Source organism: Xenopus laevis, chromosome 1S (genome assembly GCF_017654675.1).
Source record: "Xenopus laevis strain J_2021 chromosome 1S, Xenopus_laevis_v10.1, whole genome shotgun sequence".
Lineage (NCBI taxonomy): Eukaryota > Metazoa > Chordata > Amphibia > Anura > Pipidae > Xenopus > Xenopus laevis.
Genome location: NC_054372.1, coordinates 192,687,542 through 192,711,185, shown reverse-complemented (window position 1 = coordinate 192,711,185; position 23,644 = coordinate 192,687,542). Strand labels below are relative to the sequence as shown.

Genomic DNA, 23,644 nt, shown 5'->3' with positions numbered 1-23,644 from the left:
ATGGTATAATTGTTGTTGTTTTGGACAGTGGGGACTTTTAGCTAAAGTGGGGGTTTAGTTCTCCTTTCAGCAATTGCTGGCAGCCAGAGCTTTTTTCCCTATGCTGGAAGCCTTACTATTAAGAGCCTGCTTCATAGGGTGCCCTCCTCCCACCCTCCCTGCTGCCAGCAATATCACTGCATTGGGCTCTGGAGCTTTTCTCCCACTGGCCGCCCAACTCAGTTCTGTATCACCTTCAACAGGCAAATGTTCCAAATACGGCATTAAGCTAATTATTGGTTGGGAGATGCCAAAGTTGATCTTACTGGGTTGATATATTATATATATATATTTTTTAAATATATATAAATATACATTAGACAGGATTTGGTGTTGAAGCTCCTTGCACTGTTAGTATCAGAATACTGAGGTATTCATTTTAAGGCTGCAAACAAAAGAACAAGAAGTATTAACTTAAATGAAACGCTCCAGCCAAGTAAAAAAATGTCAACCCCTGTCCATAGTGATATAATGCAAAAGGCTACAATGTACAGAGTCAATATTCACCAGTATATTTACCCTTTTTATCTTATTCAGGTATCAGGAACTCTTGATGATTATATATTCCCATAATGAATACCTTTTATCATTCACCCCTTGATAATAATGTACCTGTTTCTTTATCAGCTCATATGCTCCGATGTCGCAGTTAGGGTCCTTCTTACGATCAATGATGACTTTTATGGTGTCCTCTAAAATACTTTCAAAGATCACACCAGTCACTGCTGTGGGTGAACTCATATCTGGCCTGGAATTGATCTCAATGAGCCACGGATTGAAGTTCTCGCTGAACATGAAATCAGCACCATAAATATCAAAACTGTTCTTTCTGTGCGTTACTTTGTTCTGAGAAACTTGCATAGTTTGATATATGATTTTCTTAATCCCTGGCACCATCACGTCCTTCCAGACGTTTTCTGCTCCAATCATGCATAGGTATTCCTGCAGTTTTCTATTAGACCATACATTGTCTTCAGGCAGCTCAGGGTGACGGGTTGGGCAGTTTTTAAACTGCATCTGGACGGGTCTGTTGCACAGGTGTATGGAGCTGCAACAACAAAGACAACACAACTGTCATATTTTGTGCTTGTAAAATAATTTAACTTGGTATAATTTAACTTTGCTGTCCAATGAGTTCTCTAAATAGCGAAAGACATTCCAACAGCTACTTACTTGTCCAGATTCTCCAAGTTGAAAGGTTGTGATGACATACAAATGTAATTTTCCTTATAGTACCAGATTGTCAGGGGGTTCCAGGCCGTTACTAAGAAAAACTGGCGCATATCAAACTTAGTGTTGTAAATGAGAAATGGCCTCTCTATGTACTTCTGTATCACCCACTTCTTTTCCACATGACGGCTGTCATGGCTTTGAACAAACTTAATTATTTTTTTCACGCGATCCATGCAAATTATATCTGTGCAAAAAAACAACACATGTATAGTCAGAGTCAGTCTTTCTGTAAGTCAGTTCCAATGTCATTTTTAGCAAATATTTCTATTAAACAGGAAAAACATCTACAAAAAGTAGCAGCCATTAGAAAGACAACTGCGGAAATATAGAGATTCCAAGTCTACCACAGCAAATATCAACTACATTTCTTACCATTTAGTATGGCTGCACGAAAGAAAGTACAGTCTACTTAGGCATCAGAAATACTAGATACTTTGATATGGAGAATGTATTTTTCATATCTGTACAAATTACAGTAGTGAAGTGCCAACCCTTCCTGTAACTAAGACCTCCCCTGCTAAACTGGGCCAATCATTAGTGATGGGCCAATAAATTCACCAGGAGCAAATTTGAGGCACATTTACAAGGTTTTGCCACCAGCGAATAAACTGCGGTAAAAATTTGCAAGCAAAAAATCCGGCGTGTCAGAATATTCAAAATTGACGCCTATCAAAATAATTTTGACTCCCATTGACTTCAATGTGTTTCGCTAGTTTTTTGTTGATTAGAAAATTTTGCAGTGAACCGGACAAATTCGCCCATCACTATCAATCATATTATTTCATAGACAGAAATCTTGTTTGTTACAGTAAACTGGTTACAATGCACAGCTAGCCAATCTTCTGTAAGCACAAGCCATAATATATCACTATCCCCCATATGTAATAAAAAACACAACGTTTGCCCCAGGAGCAGTAACCAATAGCAACCAATAAGATGATTCCTTTTAAACAGGTGACCAGGCTGAATCCCTAGTAGGAACCCTTAAGAATAACTTATTTTCTGTCCCGTAAGATTACACGGTCACTATGTTTTCTTACCTCTTCCTCCGGAGAGAGCGGCTCTTTTCAGGATCCAGATATTTCTTCCTGTGTCGATATCCAGCTGTGGGAGTTTTGCCTGAATTTTATCTAAAACCTGGCGGCAAGGTTCAGCATACGTGGCGGAATTCTTAATCTCTGCGCCGGCGCTGTAACAATACATGGTTGCCATTTAGTGTGAGTTTGAGTTTAATCACTGCCACCTTATTACATGACAGTTTTGATCTACAGTATGAATAAATTAACATATTATCAGGGGTGCTCCACCAATGAGACAAGCTGAGACGCTCACCTCAGGCGGCAGCACCAGAGAGGTTTCCAGGGGCGGCAAAAAGCAGCAGGTAGTGATCTCCCATGTACCTGACTACACTCTGCACTTTGCACCAGACAAAGAAGCGGCACAATGTTGAGATTGAGCAGGTTTGTTCAGTGTTGGCCCCAAAAGGTGCAATAATGGGATTACAGCACTTGTCCTTATGGACAACAGGATTTATAAGAAATAAAAATAGAAAAATAAACAGGAAAATGTGTTCCAGGCTGAGGTGCCCACACTGTCATTGTTTTCTGTATATTATATAGATAAAAAACCCGTCTTCCAATCATATCTAGTGTACATTTCCATGGGTTGATTCTGGCACAACTTACTGTATGAGTTGATAGTATCCCTCTAAATATTCTGTCCAATCGGGATCCATCGCTTTAATTTTCTTGTCTATGTCCTTATTTATTGAGGGAATCATGAGCATTTTGCAGACCATAAAAGCCATTAAAATGACATTGACTGAAATAGGTGCAACACAGCCGTTCCTTGTAGTTTCTAGAAAAAAATAGATAACAAAAAGCAGAGGTGGTTAGAGAACAAGTGGAAGCAAATTATATTGTAATTAGTGATGGGCTAATTTCTCCTGTTTCGCTTCGCTGAAAAAAATTTCGAATTTCTAGCAAAATGGCAAAAAATTTGCAGAAAAATAGTGAAATTGTAAAGTATCAGGAAAAACAGTGACATTCACAAAAGAATTGTGAAAATCGGACATGTTCATGAAAAAATCTTGAAAATTACATTTTCACGAGAAATCTTGAAAACTGGAAATTGATGACGAAATGAGAAAATTCACAGCGAATTCGTGCCAGTCGAATTTATTCGCCCATCACTAATTGTAATTTCAGAATTATGAACCAGGTGTATGGGCAGCTCAGCACAGGAATTAGGCAGAGCTTCTTACCTTCTGCTTGAACAGGCGAACTGTTTCTTCTTACAACCCATTTTATGATACTATACGCTGCAGTTTTCATGAAGTCATCTAAATAAAGAGAAAGAAACAAAGAATGTCATCTCTTATTTCTAATAGGGCTAATAACTCACCAATTCAGCTACTGTATGTTTTGCTTTATAATCAGATATAAAACTTTATGGAATAATTGCTTTAGAGAGCATGGTCAGACAAATGAAACTGCCAATTGCAATAGGAATCTAGTTCCTTTGGGAAAATGCCCCAAAAATTATCAGTGACTCTCAAAGATGTTTGTGGTTGTGATTGGGGATCAAAGAAAGCCAGGTTCCATAGATAATGTGAATATACATTCTGAATATTGAGTGCATGTTAATGTGCTCTTACCAGTGAATAACATTCTCCCTTTTTTATCTGCCAGGTCATAGCAACGTGGGAAGAATTTGTCCGCGTTCTTTAAATTCACGCACAGTCCAAACTAGAAAAGAGAAAGCACATTTAGAGGCACATTTATTAAAGGAAGAATTTCTTTTTAAAACTCTTAAATTCGAATATACTCAAAATTCAAATGGGGGGTTATTTATAAAAATAAATCGAATATCTAAAATTCTGACAAGTTTTACAGACATCGCATCAAATCAGACTAAACTCGATTCAAGTTTTTTTCTCTGAAAAAAAAAACTTGAATGTCAAGAAGGCTACTAACATGTCCAAATTGGTCCCTGGATGTCTCCCATTGACTTATACATGAACTCGGCTGGTTTTAGGTGGCGAATAATTGAGTTTGAGTTCTTAAAGGGTCAGAGTATGATAAATCTCGAAATTTGGATTTGAAGTAAAACTCAAATCAAGTTTGGATAATTCATAATTCAAATTTGAGAGATTTGACCATAAAAAAAACATCGAATTTTCAATTCAAACCCTAAATTAAATTCAAATATACTTGAAATTCAACTGAAATTGAAATTTTTAATATTATTAAAAAGAAAAAAGAATAACTAAAATTCGGACATCGTATCAAATGATTATGAGTATGATAAATCTGGAAATTCAAATTCGAAGTAAAACTCAAATCCAGTTTGGATAATTCACAATTCGAATTTGAGAGTTTTGACCATAAAAAAGTAGAATTTTCAATTCGAACCCTTAATTAAATTTGAATATACTCGAAATTCATTTGGGGGGTTATTTATAAAAAAAAAATTGAATATCTAAAACTTTGACAAATTTTACAGACATGACATTGAATTAGACTAAACTCGATTCAAGTTTTTTCTCTGAAAAAAAGTCGAATGTCCGGAAGGCTACTAACATGTCCAAATTGGTCCCTGGATGTCTCCCATTGACTTATACATGAACTCGGCTGGTTTTAGGTGGCGAATAATCGACTTCAAGTTCTTAAAGGGTTAGAGTATGATAAATCTCAAAATTCAAATTAAAAGTAAAACTCAAATCCAGTTGGGATAATTCACAATTCGAATTTGAGAGTTTTGTCAATAAAAGAAAATTTGAATTTTCAATTCAAACCCTTAATAAATCAGCCCCTTAGTGGCATATTTTCCATGACAGAAATAATAAACTTCTTAGAGTTTTATCATAATCAACTTGCATGTGACTGTAGGTAGGTAGGAGGGCAAACTCCAAGGAATATATGGGACCTTATAGCCTAGAAATAGGCTTCATCCCCTGCCCTGAATTTCATACTGTAATTTATACCCTGCATTGAGATTTTATGGATGTTTCTCCATTGTCGAGTATAGTATTAAAATCGTCAGTAATAACAAGCAATTACAATCCCCAGTATCACCATAAAATCCATGCATTGCTAATAATGATATGAGCGTTGCAGTGATCCTGAGCAGCCCGTACTCACCTTGGTTGTAAAGCAGTCCGTGTTTGTATAGCTGTTCATCATCTGATCTTGTTCCACAATAGAGTAGGGATAATGGCGGTATGACCAGATCAGTGAGGGCTTTACAGAATAAGAAAGCTTCAGCTGAAAAACAGAAACATAAATGCACAAAATTATTTATAGAAGGTAAACACAGCAGATTTGTTAAAAAATATTAAACTTTTTATTAGTCATAGGACTTGTTTCTTTTCCCCAGGGGGGGATAAAAGTCGTTCTAGTTGTTGCTGCTATATTCTATACATTGGAAACATATTGTTAGCATGTTTGTCTGGACCCTCAACACTACCAATATTTATTGAAATTGTATACAAATTAGGGCCTAATGGAGCCCCTATACCTCCTGGGGCCCCCAGCAGCCGCAGAGTCTGCTTCCTCTCTAGTTACACCCCTGCAAACAGGGGCAGTGCTCTGTACAGGCTTAATGGAGAACTCAACCCTAAAGTTAAAAAAACCCTACGCCCCTACCCTACATAGACCCCCCTTCCTCCTCCCCTGAGCCTAAATGTTACCCTGTGCAAAAGCCCCTAACTCTTTACTTACCCTCGGTGTAGATTCAGGCATCGCAGTTCACGGGTGCCAATTTCAGCCGCTTCGGTAATCTTCGTAATGAGACCGGCGCTTCTGCAATTTTCGTGAGTTTTGGCGCATGCGCAGTTGTTGTGAAGCAGAAAATTGCTTTAACTGCGCATGGGCCGCCACGCCGGTCTCATTCCAAAGATTTCCAAAGAGAAGAAGATGGCGCCGTGAACTTTGATGCCAGAATCTGCACCGAGGGGTAAGTAAAGACTTAGGGGCATTTGCCCGGGGTAACACTTAGGCTCAGGGGAGGAGGAAGGGGGGCTATGTAGGGTAGGGGGTAGGGATTTTTTAACTTTAGGGTTGAATTCTCCTTTAATGGTTTTGCACATAAATTTAGCCTGATTGTTGACAAAATTATTTTCAGATCCCCCCACACAAAGTTACAGTCCTACAGTTTAGAAATGAGGGGCACATTTATCAAGGGTAGAATTGAAAATTAACATTTACAATTGAAATTTTAAGTTAAATTTTACTAGACAATAGTCAAAATTTGATTTGATTTTAAAAAAAAATAGAATTTTGAAATTCATCATGTACTGGCCCTTTAAGAATTAAAATTTGACCATTCACCACCTTAAACCTGACTAATTGCTGTTTTAGCCTATGGGGGATGTCCTGGAATCAATTTGGAGTCATTTGCAGCCTTCCTGAAAATGGGAGTTTTTTTCGCTAAATTAACTCGAATCGATTTCGATTTGAATTTGAGTTTGTGGGTCGATCTCATTCACCCAAATTGCAGAAACTCAAATTCATGGGAGTTTATAAAAACTCCCATGAACTCTAAATTTGACCCTTGATAAATCTGCCCCTGAGTGTTGTATCACTATCCACCAATGGGCTGACAATATAAAATAAAACATTTATAGCTTGCTGTGCTCTTTGTCTTGTAGTGATTGAGCTTTGGATTTACCTCCAATCCGCTGTCTGGATCAAGATATCGACTATCCCTCGCTTTTGCATCTGTTAGGGGGAAAAAATGAGATCAGTATTGATGGAGCGGCTAAATAGAATATACAGAATTTTCTAATGACGCCCGCTTCTGACAATGTATCTTCTATGTGTTAGGGAATATCATACAGTCTCTTCAATAAACAAAAGGTTTCACTTTTAAGATGACTCGGCAAGCTCAGTTGCTTAAACGTATGTCTTACTGGGCATTGTACACTGCAACCAGGAAGAAGAAACCCCTTCATAGAGACACAGAATACTTGTTTCTTCAATAGAGACTGATATTTATCACATTAGGCGAGATGACTTGAAAGGTGTGTTTGTGAGAGTCTATCGTATGTAACAGCGGCTGATGATACAGTTGGAGGCACCTTTCATGCCACTGGTACTGGGCCGTAAGTATCAGTGGGAACTGCTGCAATTAACTATATCACTAAAGAAATAATATTGTTTGAAACCTGAAATGCCCAGTTTTCAATCACCGCTGCTTCTTACACAGACTTACCAAATGTGAAAGATATTTTCTGTATCCATCCTCTCCTACGCATGCTTTCATCGATGTGCTCAGCACGTAGCAGCCAGAAGATTTTCTTTTTCTGGTAGGTTTAAAAGAGAAACACATGAATTAATTTTTATAAACAGACATGAAAAACCCTCACTGTTGGGAGTCAAGTAATCACCCAGAATGTAATGCAGTGATCCTCAACCAGTGATCTAGCGACATGTTGCTTTTCAAGCCCCTTGATGTTGCTCCCAGTGGCCTAAAATCAGCTGCTCATTTTTGGATTTCTGACTTGGAAACAACTTTTGGAGGCATAAAGACCAAACAGACCCATCTGTAGTCTGCCAGTCCACATAGGGGCAAATAAACCAATGACAGCCCTTATTGGGCACCCCTAGGAACTTTTATCATGCTTGTATTGCTCCCCAACTTGTTTATTTCATTTAAATGTTGCTCACTGGTAAAAGAAAGTTTGAGACCCCTGATATAACGTAATGGAGAGCAGGATTGAAGGCCAGCTCAATATCAGCATTTATTTAGCCTTTGTTAAACTGCTACTCCCAATAGGCTGGGATCTGAAACAACCAATTGAGAGTAATAATATATCACTTACCCGAATTGCCTTTTCCAACTTGGCTTTAAAATATATGTGTCGGTCTGCGAGTATCAGTGACATATGTCGAAACTGTGGATGCACAAAACAGATTTTGGGTTAGTTTGATTTATTTAATAATGGCACAAAACAGGAAAAACAGTGTCAATTCTAGGATAGACTTTGGAAACAGATAAAAGTAAAAAGTATTTTTTTGGATACTTCAACCACCAAAGAGGATAATACGACTTTGATTCGAAGTAAAATCATTCGAATAACCGACTATTCCATAATCGAAGTACTATCTCTTTACAAAAACTTTGATTTCAATACTTCGCGAATTGAAATTATTCGATTGATCGCTGAAATCCTTCGAATCGTTCGATTTTAATTTGACCACAGGATACCCTAATTCGCTAAAAAAAATGTCAACTTCGATAATTGAAGTTGAAGTGTTTCAATTTGATGGTCGAATTTCCAAGTATTTTTACGTTTGAAATTCGACCATTGATAAATCTGCCCCATAGTGATTCCACAGAGAGATAATCCACAAACATTTGCTTTTACCTTAGGTTTGTTGTCACTCTCTGATTCACTGTCTGATTCACTCTCTGATCCACTGTCTGTATCAGCGACTGCATCTTTTATGGGAACAGCTGCAACAAAATGAATCCAGAGGTTAGATACATTGCATGGAAAAGTTCTAGTGACAATTTCTGACAGTTTGAAGGCTATTGGGTTGTAGGGAGTTGTTATATAACAACTTCCAGATTGGGCATCTTGTATGTAAACTACAGAATACTTGGGTTTTAGTAGAAACTGAATTTTTATGAAGATGAACAAAGTGTACTAATTCACTTTTGAAGACTTATTTAATACAGACTTACCTAACTCAGTGGATTCTTTCTTCACAGGTTCCCTGTTCTGAAGACTTTCCTCAATGGCAGGGACAGGATATTCAGTTTTCTGGTTGGTTTTAGAAAAGAGACAAGCGAGTTCATTAATTTTTATAATGAATGTTTATTTCGATTAAAATTGATTTAAATTTACTACTTTGCATAGGTTTTTCTAGTAAAAAAAAATGACTCCTAACTGTGATTAGCAGGGGGCTCATGGATTGAAAATTGTCTAGCATAAATGACTCAACTGTGATTATTCATTTGTTTGGATAAAAAAAAAGAGGCCTATTTGATGTACCTTAATTAATCATTGCTGTATCAAAAATGACAAAGTGTTTATATAATCCTAATGTCTCAATTGTACCCTAACCTTTTACTTTGTAAACCCTATTGTACTCTGTAATCCTTGTCTGTTATCCACCATTTATTCCCTGTTTGCTATAACTGCAGTAAAGCACTGCGTATCTTGACAGCGCTATATAAATAAATGATGATGATGATGATATTATTATCTTATTAATATCCTGGCCACATTGGTTGGTATTTAATGATCTCTATTCTCTTTTAAATGGGACTTTTATTAAAATAGAAATTGATTCTTTTGGAGGAGTGGCTCTGGTAGGTCAAGATATACAAGACTACCTAGTAATAGAAATAGACTCTTTTTGGAAGAGTAAATCTGGCAGGTTAAGATGTAGAAGACCTATCTAACAATAGAAATGGACTCTTTTTGGAAGAGTGGATGTGACTGGTCAAGATACAGAAGACCCATCTAACAATAGAAATGGTCTCTTTGTGGAGATGTGGATTTGGCAGGTCAAGATGTAGAAGACCTATCTAACAATACAAATGGACTCTTTTTGGAGGAGTGGCTCTGGTAGGTCAAGATGTAGAAGACCTATTTTTCTAAATAGCCTCCCACATAGGGTTCCTTCTGTCCTACCACTATCAGGTCACAATATGGCCAATAGGAACAATGGCAATATACAATATAGAAAAACTCAATAAAAGTACTAGGATAGAGTAGTGAATTGATTAGAGAAAAAGAAGAAATAAAACCTAGACTTGTTACAGACATTTAAAATTGCATGATAAATATACTGTAGATCAACTGTATAACCTCAGAGAGCAAATCCACAGTCATTCGCTGTTACCTGAGTATCGGTATCACGGTCTGCGTCAATGATTCTTTCAGTGTCCGTAGTTTGCTTGAAGAAGTAATCTTCTATTGGGAAAAAATGGCACAAAATGAATCCAGAGGTTAAATACATTGCATGGAAACATTATAATGGCAATTTCTGACAGTGTATGCTTAGGGGCAGATTTATCAAAGGGTGAAGTGAAAATTCTTATTTAAAATATTTTAATTTTCAGCTAATTTTTGTGTTATTCAAATAGGGAATAGTCCAAATTCGAATTTGAAAAAAAATCGAAAATGATATTTTCGAAATTTATCATGTACTGTCTCTTTAAAAATTTGACTCTCGACAGGTCTGAAATGTCGGATTTCCAGATTCTGATTTTCTGTCCTCAAGCTTTAATAAATTCTGAAAAATTGTGCTTTTTTAAATTTTTTGTGATTATTGCATTCAAAGTTTAGTAAATAACCTACTTAATCATAGAATACACTGTGTTTATGCCATTAGGAGTTATGTACAGCTGGAGGCAACCTCCATGCCATTGGTACCTTTTCTTGAAGTGTTTTTTATACAAGCTTACCTAAATAATAGGATATTATCTCCTGAATATCCATTGTCGCCAATCTTTCCATGATATCAGGGTCAGGGTATTCAGCGCTTGGTATATTTGTTTCCTGGTTTTAGAGAAGAGACACATGAGTTAATTAATCTGTATAATATTAGTTTTTGAAATGTATCTTCAATAGTTAGCATGGAGGTCATGGTGTTATAGGGTTATAAGAAAAAGCCTGAATTAGTCTTGAATGTAATTAGGAAGTTAAAAAACAGTAGATTTGTGCCCGACTTGACCAATAAGGTGTTGAGCAAAATGTGGCTGATTCCAGGGCCTGGGCATAGACATGATCAAAGGGCCCTATGTAGGTAAGATGGGAGAGGAGAGCATCAGTGGTCAGATGTCATGTTTATCCCTTAAAAAACATTTTTAATTGTTCTATAGACCCTCCAAACAGATATACTATATATAGGTCAGGAAGGTCATGTTCAAAGCATTAGAATCACATGAAGATGTTGGAGCATTTTCGTGTCAATCAAACTCTTTGACGCAGTGATTCCCATCACCTACAATGCAAAGGTATTTTTGGACATTTGGTGCCAGTAGAGCTCAATTTCCCAATGTCAATAGAACCGGCCTCTATACACCAGTGACCTCATGCTTTACACTTCTCTCCTGCTTACCTGGATTATCTCAACAGGTTTCTCTGGTGTCTCCACAGCTTCTATTCTTCTTTCCTGGTCGTTGCTTTCACAGGTCTTCTGTGCTTCTTGTTGCTTTTCAAGAGAGAGAGAGAGAAATACTCTAATCATTTTTTTTCATTTTAAAAGTAGAGCAGTGCTTAAAAATAGTTTTAAATCTTTGTTTTTTACATTGCAGTTTATTTCAGTTTACCTGGGAGATGTAATCACTATTATCTTCCATAGTAATGTGGTTAAATAAAAAGAAATCTAGTGTAAGTATGTTATAGCATTATAATTAACGTGTTAAAGGGGTTGTTCACCTTCCAAACACTTTTTTCAATTCAGTTGTTTTTAGATTGTTCCCCAGAAATAAAGACTTTTTTCAATTACTTTCCATTATTTATTTTTTACTGTTTTTCCAAAATCTAAGATTAAAGTTGAATGTTCCTGTCCCTGGTGTTTGAGTCTGTCAGCTCAGTAATACAGGCGCAGAGTCTAAACTGTTACAATTTTGGAACATATAGGGGGTTCATGATCAAAGTCTGAATTTATCTCAATATTTTCTGCAACAAACTCCAATCAAATCCGTTCAGGTTTTTTATGTTTATTTATTATTACATTTTCCCGAAAATTTGCTTTGCAGGAAAAAAATCTGATTTTCACAAATTTTTCAGACTTTTTCATCTGATTTTCACAATCTTTTTGCAATTTTCACCTGAAAACTCCAAAAATGTCAGGGTATTTCCCGAAACCCAGCGCACATCAAAAAACCATTGGGACTTCTCCCATTGACTTATATGCAACCAGATGCCAGATTTTCAGATTCTGACTTTTCCATCCTCTGGGTTTAATAAATTCTGAGAAATTCGTGATTTTCTCAAAGTCAGATTTTACAAAAAAAGTCACAAATTTTCCGTGATTTTTGCATTCGGATGTTTCGTAAATAACCCCCTTAGTTGATACATTTCTCAGCAGCATCTCTGGAGTATTAGCAACTATTGTCTCAATTCTAACAGCTGCCTGTAATGAAACCCAGAGATTCTGCTCAGCAGGGACAAAGATAAGAAATGTATCAACTAAATGTATCCACTTAAAACAGTTTACAGGGTCGGCGACCCCCCTTGCAGAGCTGCTTCAAAAGGTAAAAAATTATACTTTTCACAATATTAGAAAAACGATCACACATAGAAATTGGAAAGTCATTGCAAAAATCATTATTTCTGGTGATCTGTCTAAAAACAAATAGTTGTTTGAAAGTGAACCACCCCTTTAAGAGAGTTTAGAAAATGATTAAATCTCAAAACCAAATAGGGGTAGTAAAATTAGGCTTATTCAATCATTTCACCATCTGGCCAAGATCAGATCACAATAGGGGGTGATGTAGATGGGAAATGATTGCAACAGTGGCCCAATGTGATCCTCACCCCTAACAGGGATATATTTGATATCTGGCCAATCCCTAAATCTACTGATATGGCCTGAAACTTCATACAACTTTAGGACAAATACTAATATAAAGCAGGTAATAGAATCAGCACTATTATAAAACGCCAAAATAGAGTTTTTGAATACTTGTTATGAATGAAAACTCAAATTGAATGTGTAGCAGCCATCAGCATTACAGCCTCAGGCACCTTACAGATATGTAATAGAGAATAATACTTTTCCGAAGCCTTACTTCTTTGCAGCCTGGCAAGTCACCTACATAGTCCAAAACACTGTTTGGTTTCTCGTCCGCTTCTGTGATATTTTGACCTATGGAGGTGTAAAAAAAAACAAGTCACTTTTGAGTCTGTTGGGATTTCATATAACATTGCTAATTTAATTGCATTTAATGACATGATACAAGTTATACAGTTCTATAACCTCAGGCAAGTTAGTGATCATCATGATCTGTGGTTCAAATTAGAAATGATTACAAATAAATCAGTAAAAGGGCCGGTGTTGGAGTGTTAGTTCCATGGGCAGAAGTTTGGCCTAGACCAGTGATTCCCAACCAGTAGCTCGTGAGCCATAAGTTGTTCTCCAACCCCTTGGATGTTGCTCTCCGTGTCCTCAAACCAGGTGCTTATCTTTAAATTCCAGGCTTGGAAGCAAGTTTTAATTGCATAAAAACTAAGTATAGTGCCAAGCAGAGCCTCCTGTAGGCTGCCAGTCCACATAGGGGCTACCAAATAGCCAATCACAGCCCTTATTTGGCACCCAAGGGACCTTTTCATGCTTGTGCTGCTCCCCAACTCTTTTTACATTTGAATGTGGCTCACAGGTAAAAAGGTTGGGGAGCCCTGGCCTAGACTATACCCTTCAGCAACCAATATTTAATAGAGAATTGAGTGTAGAGATTAAAACTACACATCAATGGATATTGTTAGCTTGGCAATTAACTTCTCTATGTTAGGGAAACCCCTTTTGAGTCACTAGGATGGTATAAAATATTGCTAAATATTTGCATTTAATCACATAATCCTTTGCAGTCGGAACATGTTCAGAATTCGAAATATCTTATAAGTAAACTACCGAATACTTGGTTCTTACAGAGCTGAGTGTCAATTAGAAATCCTGAAAAACTTCTCATTATCACCATCAGTCTTGAAGAATTGTTTTAAAACAGACTTACCTAAATCTTCGGATACTTTCTCCACTACTTCCGTCCTCTCCGCGCTTTCCTCGACAACGGGTTTGGGCTTTTCTTCCTTCGGAATTTCTATTTCCTGGTTGGTTTTAGAGAAGAGACACATGAGTTAATTCATTTTTATAAAGATAGTTTTAAAACACCTAAAACTGATATAAATCTACTTTCTATAGATGTTTCTGGTGAGAATGATTAGCAGGGGACTTTAGCATTTGTTTGTCAACAGTCATCGAGGAGTTCCATGAGTATTTAAAAGCACAAAACTGAAGGCCGAGAGTTTTTATACAGGCCACAGAACTCCAAGGTGACTTCTTGTATCCTTATATTTATCAACAGGGGGTTCAATATTTATTGTAATACACAAGTTTCAGTGAGTCAGAAAACACATCACTACTAAGTACCAATTATAACTGATGACATCACTAAGCAGGGTCGGATTGGACCGACCGAACGAAAAATGAAGTGCGTGTGAGCTGGCAAACAAGCGCACATGCTCAGTGGTGCGACACCAGCGGGGGGGGGGCAGTGCACATTTATAAGGATATAAGTTACAAGTTTCAAAAAAGCCATGAATATCTTTTAAATTATATCCTTATAAACGGTGAGTTCTGATGTAATTTCCGTCAAATGACTCACTGAAATTTGTGAATTATAAAAAATAAAGTACCCCCCAAAATATGAGGATATTAGAAGTTACCTCGGAGTTCCGTGACCTGTATAAATATTTATATGGTCATGAAACTCCTTGGTAACTAATAATATCCTTATAATTTACAAGAGGGGGTACTTTATTCACTATATATATATATATATATATATATATGTACAGGTTTTCTCTGCTTACCAGGCTGATGGGCTCCGTAACATCCTCCAGTGGAATCTGGTTAAAAAAAATATAGTGTTAGTAGGTTATAGCTGCATTATAACTAGGGATGGGTGAATTTTTTCGCTTTGTTTCGCCAAAAAAATGACGCCCATAGACTTGTATGGCGGCGTGTGTCAGAAAATAAAAGACACGCATCAAAACAATTTCACCGTGCGACAAAAAAATTTTTGACGACCACAGACTTTAATTGGCAAAACAAAACAGGTCAAATTCGCCCATCCCTAATTATAACCAATAAATTAAGCTGGACATGCACAAAAAAAGGAGACTTTAGAATGATCGTATCTTCAAACAGAGGGGAAGAGCCGAATTTGGCTGATTCAATTATTTCTGGCCAAGATCAGATCATAATAGGGGGCTATGTAGCTCTGATGGGAAAGGAGGGAATCAGTGGCCTCACCCCTGACTGGGATATAATTAATAATTGGCCAATCCCCAAATCTACTGACATGGCCTGGTGTATCATTTAATGATCAACTTTGGGATCAAGACCATAATGGATCAGTATTTTGTCTCCATAATAACATAGATCTTTATATTGCTTACCCGGACTTCTGGCTCTTTCTGTGTCTGATTAAAAGAAAGAAAAAACACGTTAGATATTTATAGCAAAATGTCAGATATGTAATCAGTATTGAGAACCTACTATAAATCCCTACTGTTAAAGCCCTCAGCCCTCACATCTCTGCACTATAGTTAAGCTTAGGGCAGAGACACACAATCAGATTCTGCGAGATTTAGTCGCCTGGTGATAAATCGCCTCTGTTCAGGCAACTAATCTCCCCGTCGGATAGAATCTAAATCGCCGGTGGGATGGCACACAGAGCGCTTTATTTTCCGAAGTCGCTTGAAGTTTCCTCGTGGGGCAACTTCGGGCGACTTTGGAAAAGAAGCGCACTAATTGCCAGAGATTTAAAGTCAGCAGGAGGCAGTTCGGGGAGCTTAGTCACCCCGAAGAAGAGGAGATTTGTCGCTGGGCGACTAATCGCCCCAAATCTGAACGTGTATTTCCGGCCCCTTAAATAGGAAGTCTTGTAATAAAAGGTTGATATAGGTCTAGTAACCCATAGCAAGGCAACATTTACTGGTCTGGTTGCCATGGGTTACTAGACCTGGTCAAATATTGTACATTGTATTCAATAAATTATTAGTTGGTTTGCCTTCAAAAAGAAACGAAGAACTTCTACTTTACAATGTAGTTAACATATTTGCAGCAATTGATGGATTTAGCAGCATGGGTTTCAATACTACTATAAAGCAGGTAATGGAATCAGAGCGCTGCTTCTGGCGCATTACAGATATCTAATAGTGAATATTCATTTTCGGAAGACTTACTGTTTTCTTTGATGATGAGCAACAAGAACATATGTATTTCCATAATATTTTGGATCGATTTTTCACTGTTGTAAACATTTTCTTTCCTGCAAAGAAAAAAAAAGAAATCACTTTTGAGTCTATCGGGATTTCATAAAATAAGTGAAATATTTGCATTTAATGACATGATACAAGTTATACAGAGCTAAGACCACAGCTGTGTTACAGACATTCATGATCTGTGGTTCAGATTAGAAATAATGAAATAATATATCAGTAGTTGGTAAAAATGTTGTTGGAGTGTTGGTTCCACAGGCAGAATTATGGCCTAGACTAAACCTTTAGCGACCCATATTTACAATAGAATTGAGTGTACATTAGAGGTGCAAACTACACAACAACTGGTAAGGATAGATTGCCAGCTAACATCAATATTAACATTAACATATGACACTGCAGGATGCAAAGCGAATTCCCTAACCATAACTCCAAATATATATTTTTAGATAAAACATCTTTTTGTTAATCCCAGTTTAGCAGATTTACATTATTAAATACTAACAGCACCTCAACAATTACAAAGGCGAGTACTTACAATTTAGTTGTTATTCTTGAATGAGAATTTAGGATTTGGAAAATCCCTAAAAATGTTGGAATTCAGCTGCTGACAGTAGCGATGCTTTCTGTTCAGCAGCTAAACACCAACTGATCAGGAATCAGCTTGACATTAAACACCTGTGTGATTGTGCATTATGACATCACAATGACATCCCATAATATCCATTATGACATCTCAATGACATCCCATAATATCCATTATCACCGCCATTATGACATCACAATGACATCCCATAATATCCATTATGACATCACAATGACATCCCATAATATCCAATATCACCGCCATTATGACATTACAATAACATCCCATAATATACATATGCAATAAAATAGGCATTAAGACATCACAATGACATCCCATAATATACATATGCAATATAACCACCATTATGGCATCACAATGACATACCATAATATAGATATGCAATACAACCAGCATTATAACATCTCAATGAAATACTATTAAATACTAACAGCACCTCAACAATTACAAAGGCGAGTACTTACAATTTAGTTGAGTTCTTCTTGAATGAGAATTTAGGATTTGGAAAATCCCTAAAAATGTTGGAATTAAGCTGCTGACAGTAGCGATGCTTTCTGTTCAGCAGCTTAACACCAACTGATCAGGAATCAGCTTGACATTAAACACCTGTGTGATTGTGCATTATGACATCACAATGACATCCAATAATATCCATTATGACATCTCAATGACATCCCATAATATCCATTATCACCGCCATTATGACATCACAATGACATCCCATAATATACATATGCAATAAAATAGGCATTATGACATCCCATAATATACATATGCAATATAACCACCATTATGACATCACAATGACATACCATAATATAGATATGCAATACAACCAGCATTATGACATCTCAATGAAATACTATTAAATACTAACAGCACCTCAACAATTACAAAGGCGAGTACTTACAATTTAGTTGAGTTGTTCTTGAATGAGAATTTAGGATCTGGAAAATCCCTAAAAATGTTGGAATTGAGCTGCTGACAGTAGCGATGCTTTCTGTTCAGCAGCTAAACACCAACTGATCAGGAATCAGCTTGACATTAAACACCTGTGTGATTGTGCATTATGACATCACAATGACATCCCATAATATCCATTATGACATCACAATGACATCCATAATATCCATTATGACATCACAATGACATCAATAATATCCATTATGACATCACAATGACATCCATAATATCCATTATGACATCACAATGACATCACAATGACATCCCATAATATACATATGCAATAAAATAGGCATTATTACATCACAACATCCCATAATATACATATGCAATATAACCACCATAAATATATATGGGTAACTGGATCTATTTTTTTATCAGAAAGACGAGGTGTTTATAAATTCACAGGTTGTGTAACGTGCAACAGTTTATTACTCGGCACACATTTTGTCTATCCTTATACGGGTAGAAAATAGTGATGTGCGGGTCGGCCCGATACCCATGGGGTTTACTCGGGTCGGACAGGTTCGGGCCAACCTCACACTTCTCTTCACCACCTTCAAATGCGGCTTCAGCACAGCACGTACAGCACATACATCAGCACAGATGATCCCAGTACATAAAGAACATAAAAGATCTGCCAACTTCCTAGACAATTCTCATGAGTTCAGTAGGATCCTGTTGGATGAGACTGATGAGGAATACAGCTCTCTAACACTCACCTAACGTTTATAATTACAGCAGTATGAACATCGCCCAGCAGTATTATATGCCAATTGTAATCCTCTGCACTCCCTTCTTTGGAAAACTAATCTAACCATACCTGTACTCATAAATGTATAGGAAACTAATGCTTTTCTGTATATATATATATTGTGTCCAGATGATCCCAGCCAATATGTCGGTGCCATGGATTTTGATCAGTTCAATGACTGGACAGGCTTGAGAAATGAACTGGCTGATGCTCCATCTAGGCCAGTGGTTGACAAACAAGCAAATAAAGAGGAGCCGTAGTTACCCTTCCCTTTCTGCTTTTCCAATCATTTGGGCTTTTGGACTAAATGAATAGATCAATACAATGTACGACCCCTCATATGATAACAGGCTGGTCCAACAGACTAACACGTTTAATACCTTATGGCAGTGGCTCACAAATTGTTGGACTGTTCCTCTTGGAGCAATGGCAGGAAAAACTCACTGTGAGAATTGGGGAGAATAGATCATTTTAATGTCCTTCATGTGAAAGTCAGGTCTGAAGGTCAGTTAGGGTGAGATTTGGGGTAAATATATGGGCTTAGTTTCTGTGCCAAAAGCCACGTCAGCAGCACAATAGCTGGTTATTGCTTTATATAGTGAATAAAGTACCCCCTCTTGTAAAATATAAGGATATTATAAGTTACCGAGGAGTTTCATGACCATATAAAAACACGAGGCCGAAGGCTGAGTGTTTTTATACAGGTCATGGAACTCCGAGGTAACTTATAATATCCTCATATTTTTCAACTGGGGGTACTTTATTAATTATAATACACAAATTTTAGTGAATCATGTGACAGAAATTACATCACTACTCACCGTTTATAACTGATGACATCACTACTCACCGTTTATAAGGATATAATTTACAAGATATTCATGGCTTTTGTGTATTATAAATGGTTAAAAACAGGTTAACCAGATTTGCTCACTTAATACAATGACAAAAGAGAAATGCACACAGGTCCTGTAATGTGGTGGAAATAATTCCTTCCGACTGTAATTTATTTAGAGCAAAATAAAAATGATTTTTGGGGCATCGCACTTAAAGTGACAGAGCTAATGCCTCCACCCACCCCATGATAGGATTGTCAGAAGCAAGTGATACCTCTGGACTAAACATTATGTATTAGGCACATGATATTCTGCTTGATTCTATCTCACAGTAGACTCTTTAGACCAGATATTTGGCCTAAATAGAGGGTTCTTGTTGTCCAAGGAAAGAAACTGTTATTACTAATGTCCATGAATGTTTCTTGTGGGTGCCGGAGGCAGGAGTTGGAGTGGTTGGGGTGTGCAAGGGGGCAGCACTGTGTATGGCCTCTTATCTGCCCCAGGTTCAAACTACTGTCTGTATCAATGGGACCAATGCATTAAATGGCAACTGTCTTGCTTATGGGAATATTTCTATGGAGGCAATCCCCTTCCAGGTACAGAGAACTTGGATAACACACTCAGATACCATGCATTTTAGCTCCAATATAAAGGACCCGAGGAAGCCAGAATATCAGGACTGAATACTTCCCATACACAGAGCCCAGGGCCCCATACTTTTCTGTGTTGGGGAGAAAGACCAGAATTATGACAGTTTGCTCATTGCAAATTAAGCTTTATCTCGGGCAAAGAAAAATGGCAAGCAGAATGTGTATGTGTGGTGTTACCCTGGGGCTGGGCATCTCCTGGAAATACCTGGCTCTCCTTTCTGTCCTGTTTCACTATTCCATTTCTATCCCCTTCCCTTAATGTGGGGTGAGGAGCTTCTATAGCCCAGGAAACATGCTGGAGAGAGATGCAGGAATTTCTCCATATCAATCTTAACGTCTGTACCAAGATTAAGTTATAAAGAACAGGATCTTTATTGCTTCTCTGGGATTTTATTGTTTGACAACGTTCTGCCACAGTTTATCCTCAACCAGGTCCTGAATGGCAATCTGGGATCTGACAAATACGATAGCAGCACCGCTATATAGACGATATTATAATAATATGGCGAGGAACAGCTGAAAGTGTGGAAGCATATGTCAACAATTTGAACCAAAATGACTTAAAGCTAGAATTTTCATTAACATACAGTAAACAGAAAATACACTTTTTAGACCTGGAGATATACATAAAAAACAACCACATTCACTTTAAAACATACTTCAAGAAAATACCACACAAGCCCTTTCCCTATATCTACCTTGGACTGGTAATAAACAATTCCCAAATGGTCTATTATCTAATACGTTCACTACCTGGCGAAACAATGACATCTATTGCATAAGAGACATACTCACTAGCACACTAAATGTCATGACACACGCGGAAGCATCCGCTAAACACCCGATTCTTTGCAGACAACATTTCAACTACTTACAAGCTACCCACTATGCGAGGGAGGTATTACGTAAGATGACAGAGCAAGACATATCTAGTCCATTAAACTATATATGGAAGGGACCCAACACATCACGCTCCACATCCTACATTTACAAACTTACAAGAACAAACCTAGACCCATTGGAAAATGACACCTCTTTTGGAAAATGGACTGACATAATTTCAGGAACCTCAACATCAGACATTGTGAAAATGCCCTCTCATTCAATGCACCTAATACCATCCAGTCAATATCAGATCATGACCCATGCAAATTCTACATCAATCCTACCTGACCCCACTAAGATGGTTCAAAATGGGATTGCTAGCCAGCCCATCGTGTTTGCGATGCTCAACAGCTGATGCCTCCCTAATTCATTGCATGTGCTCATGTCCAATTATCAAAACCTTCTGGTTGGAGGTATATCAATATTGGCATTCATTGACCAAAAAACAATTCGAACCTGACATCGAATGGGCTCTATTTAGTAAACTTAAAAGACCCAACAAATCACCAGGGCCGATAAAGCTCTTGCAGAACGGTTAGCCGCAGCTACTAGGAAAGCTATATTACAGGAATGGTTATCACCCAACCCACCCTCCATGAATTTAGTAAAAAATAAACTGCATTTCCTATTCCACATGGACTGGCTGGAAACATCCATAAATAAAATATCCCATACCAGCAAATTTTTTGACATATGGACCACTTATATCCTGAGTCTCCCCCCTGACATAAGAAAACTGATGGTTTCCACATTCTACAGAACCACGTGGTACGACCTAGAAAGCCTCCGAGGAACTAACCCTCTTATTCTAGCAATACGGTCTGAATAAAATGGATATACTTGCTGCCTCCCAGGATTCACGGACACATAGATAAAGGAAAACGTATAAATGCCCCTTTTAACAAGGGCCAGTAATGGGCATAACTGATCTAAATGTTTTATTTTATGTTGTTTTGTTAGTACTTATTAGGATTTAAATATAGAAGAGGTCTCTCATAGTCACCCAGACAGAAATAGTGGCGAATTTATAAGTGTGACCGCCACTGCCAAGTTTGCTATAATATGTTCATATTCTCTGAAAACACGCAAAAAAAAAAGGCTTTGCTCAAAATGCTTTTATTCTTGTTTAATAAATGTTCAACTTGTAACACTGAGGACATCAATGTATGAATGTACATTTAAATCTGTGACGAGACTTCAATAAAAAAAAACAAATTTAAAAAAAAAAAAAAAAAACCATACTTCAAGGAAGTGGATGGAAACAACTATGTGGCTCCAGATAACAACCACCACCCACCGTGAATTCAGAGCATCCCCCTTAGTCAAATGTGTAAAGAAAAAATTGCACAGACTCAGAAGAAAGTTCCAAACAAATTGAATTTATTAGCGAAAGGTTCAGAGATAGAGGCTATAAAGAAGAATGGATTAAGAAATCACAAGAAAAAGTAATGAAAATTGATAGACAAGATCTTATAAGAAAGAAAGAGAAAGAAGGAGAAAAGAATCAAAAGAAACCACTTATAACCCCCTGGCTACAGATATAGGAAAAATAATTTAAAAACATTGGGGAATATTACAGTGTGATGAAACTTTGAGAAAACGAATCCCGAATGAACCAAAGATCGTGTTCAAACGTGCAAACAACTTTAAACAAATCCTAACAAAGAGTTCTCTCTCCACAGATAAAACGAAAATGACACAAAAAGAAACCATGTGGGAAGGTTTTTATCCATTTATGTAAAGCCTGCAAATATGGTTCAGAGAAAAAATCATTCAAATCCACTACTAATGGGACTGAGTTTAGAATGAAACAGAGCATTAAGATGTGGTGTATTGTTTACAGTGTCCGTGTGGACTACAATACATTGGGAAAATGAATAGAAGGCTTAGGGATCGGATAAGAGAGCATATTGGGAATATCACAAAGGGGAAAGAAAACCACAGTGTTTCACAGCATTTTAAAGACTGTCATGAAAAAAACCTGAAAGGTTTAACCTATTGGGGGATAGAACAAATCAATAGAAAGTGGCGAGGGGGTGACCAAATAAGGGAAACCCTACAATGTGAAAGTAGGTGGATGCATGCCATGGAAACTATAAATCCAAAAGGTTTAAATATTGATGTGAATCTACGAGCCTTTCTATAGAGAAATACAGAAGACAAAAAATATAGATTGGCAAAAAAGACAGGCCAAATTACCTTAAATGGGGTGATAATCTATATATATGACAGACCATAGAGTTACCATGGCAACCGGTGTGCAGTTCCCTGTTTATTATATAATAGGACATAATCCCTGTCCATCAGAACAAGGGGTATGCCCATAAGGTTGCCATAACAACTAGCACGCACCATCCCTTGTACTATGAAATAATATATACCGTATATACTCGCGTATAAGCCGAGTTTTTCAGCACCCAAAATGTGCTGAAAAACTCAAACTCGGCTTATTCGCGGGTCATACCTCCTTCCGCGGCCCCAGCAGGACTGTCTGTGACTGACTGTGTCGCCGCCCGGAGCAGGTCCAGGAGCTCCGGGCGGCGCGTCCTTCCCTGCCGGCGTTCGCTCCCAAAATGGCGGCGCCCATGGCCGCCACGTGGGTAGCGGCGCCGGCAAACATGAAATAGGGGTAGACAGAGGACCCTTTAACAGGTACCTGCCCAGTGTCCCCCAATTGTTGCGGCCGGGTCACATTCACATTTTGAAATCTGA

The 23,644-nt window shown here is 37.5% G+C and overlaps 1 protein-coding gene across 1 annotated transcript; it reads right to left on the bottom strand.

Moving 5' to 3' along the window:
* Positions 1 to 418: 418 nt before the first annotated feature.
* LOC108706460 (tubulin monoglycylase TTLL3-like) lies at positions 419 to 16,341 on the bottom strand. Its single transcript, XM_041579213.1, has 21 exons — positions 16,202 to 16,341; positions 15,413 to 15,436; positions 14,825 to 14,860; positions 13,966 to 14,059; positions 13,027 to 13,103; positions 11,349 to 11,441; positions 10,693 to 10,786; positions 10,128 to 10,198; positions 8,962 to 9,040; positions 8,642 to 8,730; positions 8,096 to 8,167; positions 7,486 to 7,576; positions 6,943 to 6,992; positions 5,415 to 5,537; positions 3,929 to 4,019; positions 3,536 to 3,613; positions 2,958 to 3,129; positions 2,313 to 2,461; positions 1,213 to 1,456; positions 652 to 1,087; positions 419 to 424 (listed from the first exon to the last, which is right to left on the bottom strand). The coding sequence occupies exons 1-21, from the start codon at positions 16,277 to 16,279 to the stop codon at positions 419 to 421; spliced, it is 2,247 nt and encodes a 748-aa protein (XP_041435147.1). The 5' UTR covers positions 16,280 to 16,341.
* Between the last annotated feature and the right edge of the window lie 7,303 nt (positions 16,342 to 23,644).

Bases quoted from the DNA above. Each gene is read 5' to 3' on its own strand.
- LOC108706460 (XM_041579213.1), bottom strand. From the start codon at position 16,279: ATGTTTACAACAGTGAAAAATCGATCCAAAATATTATGGAAATACATA. The intron at 8,168-8,641 runs GTAAAAGCAAAT...GTGCATCCACAG, and splicing joins AGAGTGACAACAAACCTAAG to TTTCGACATATGTCACTGAT. The intron at 2,462-2,957 runs GTAAGTTGTGCC...GTATTGTTACAG, and splicing joins GGATACTATCAACTCATACA to CGCCGGCGCAGAGATTAAGA.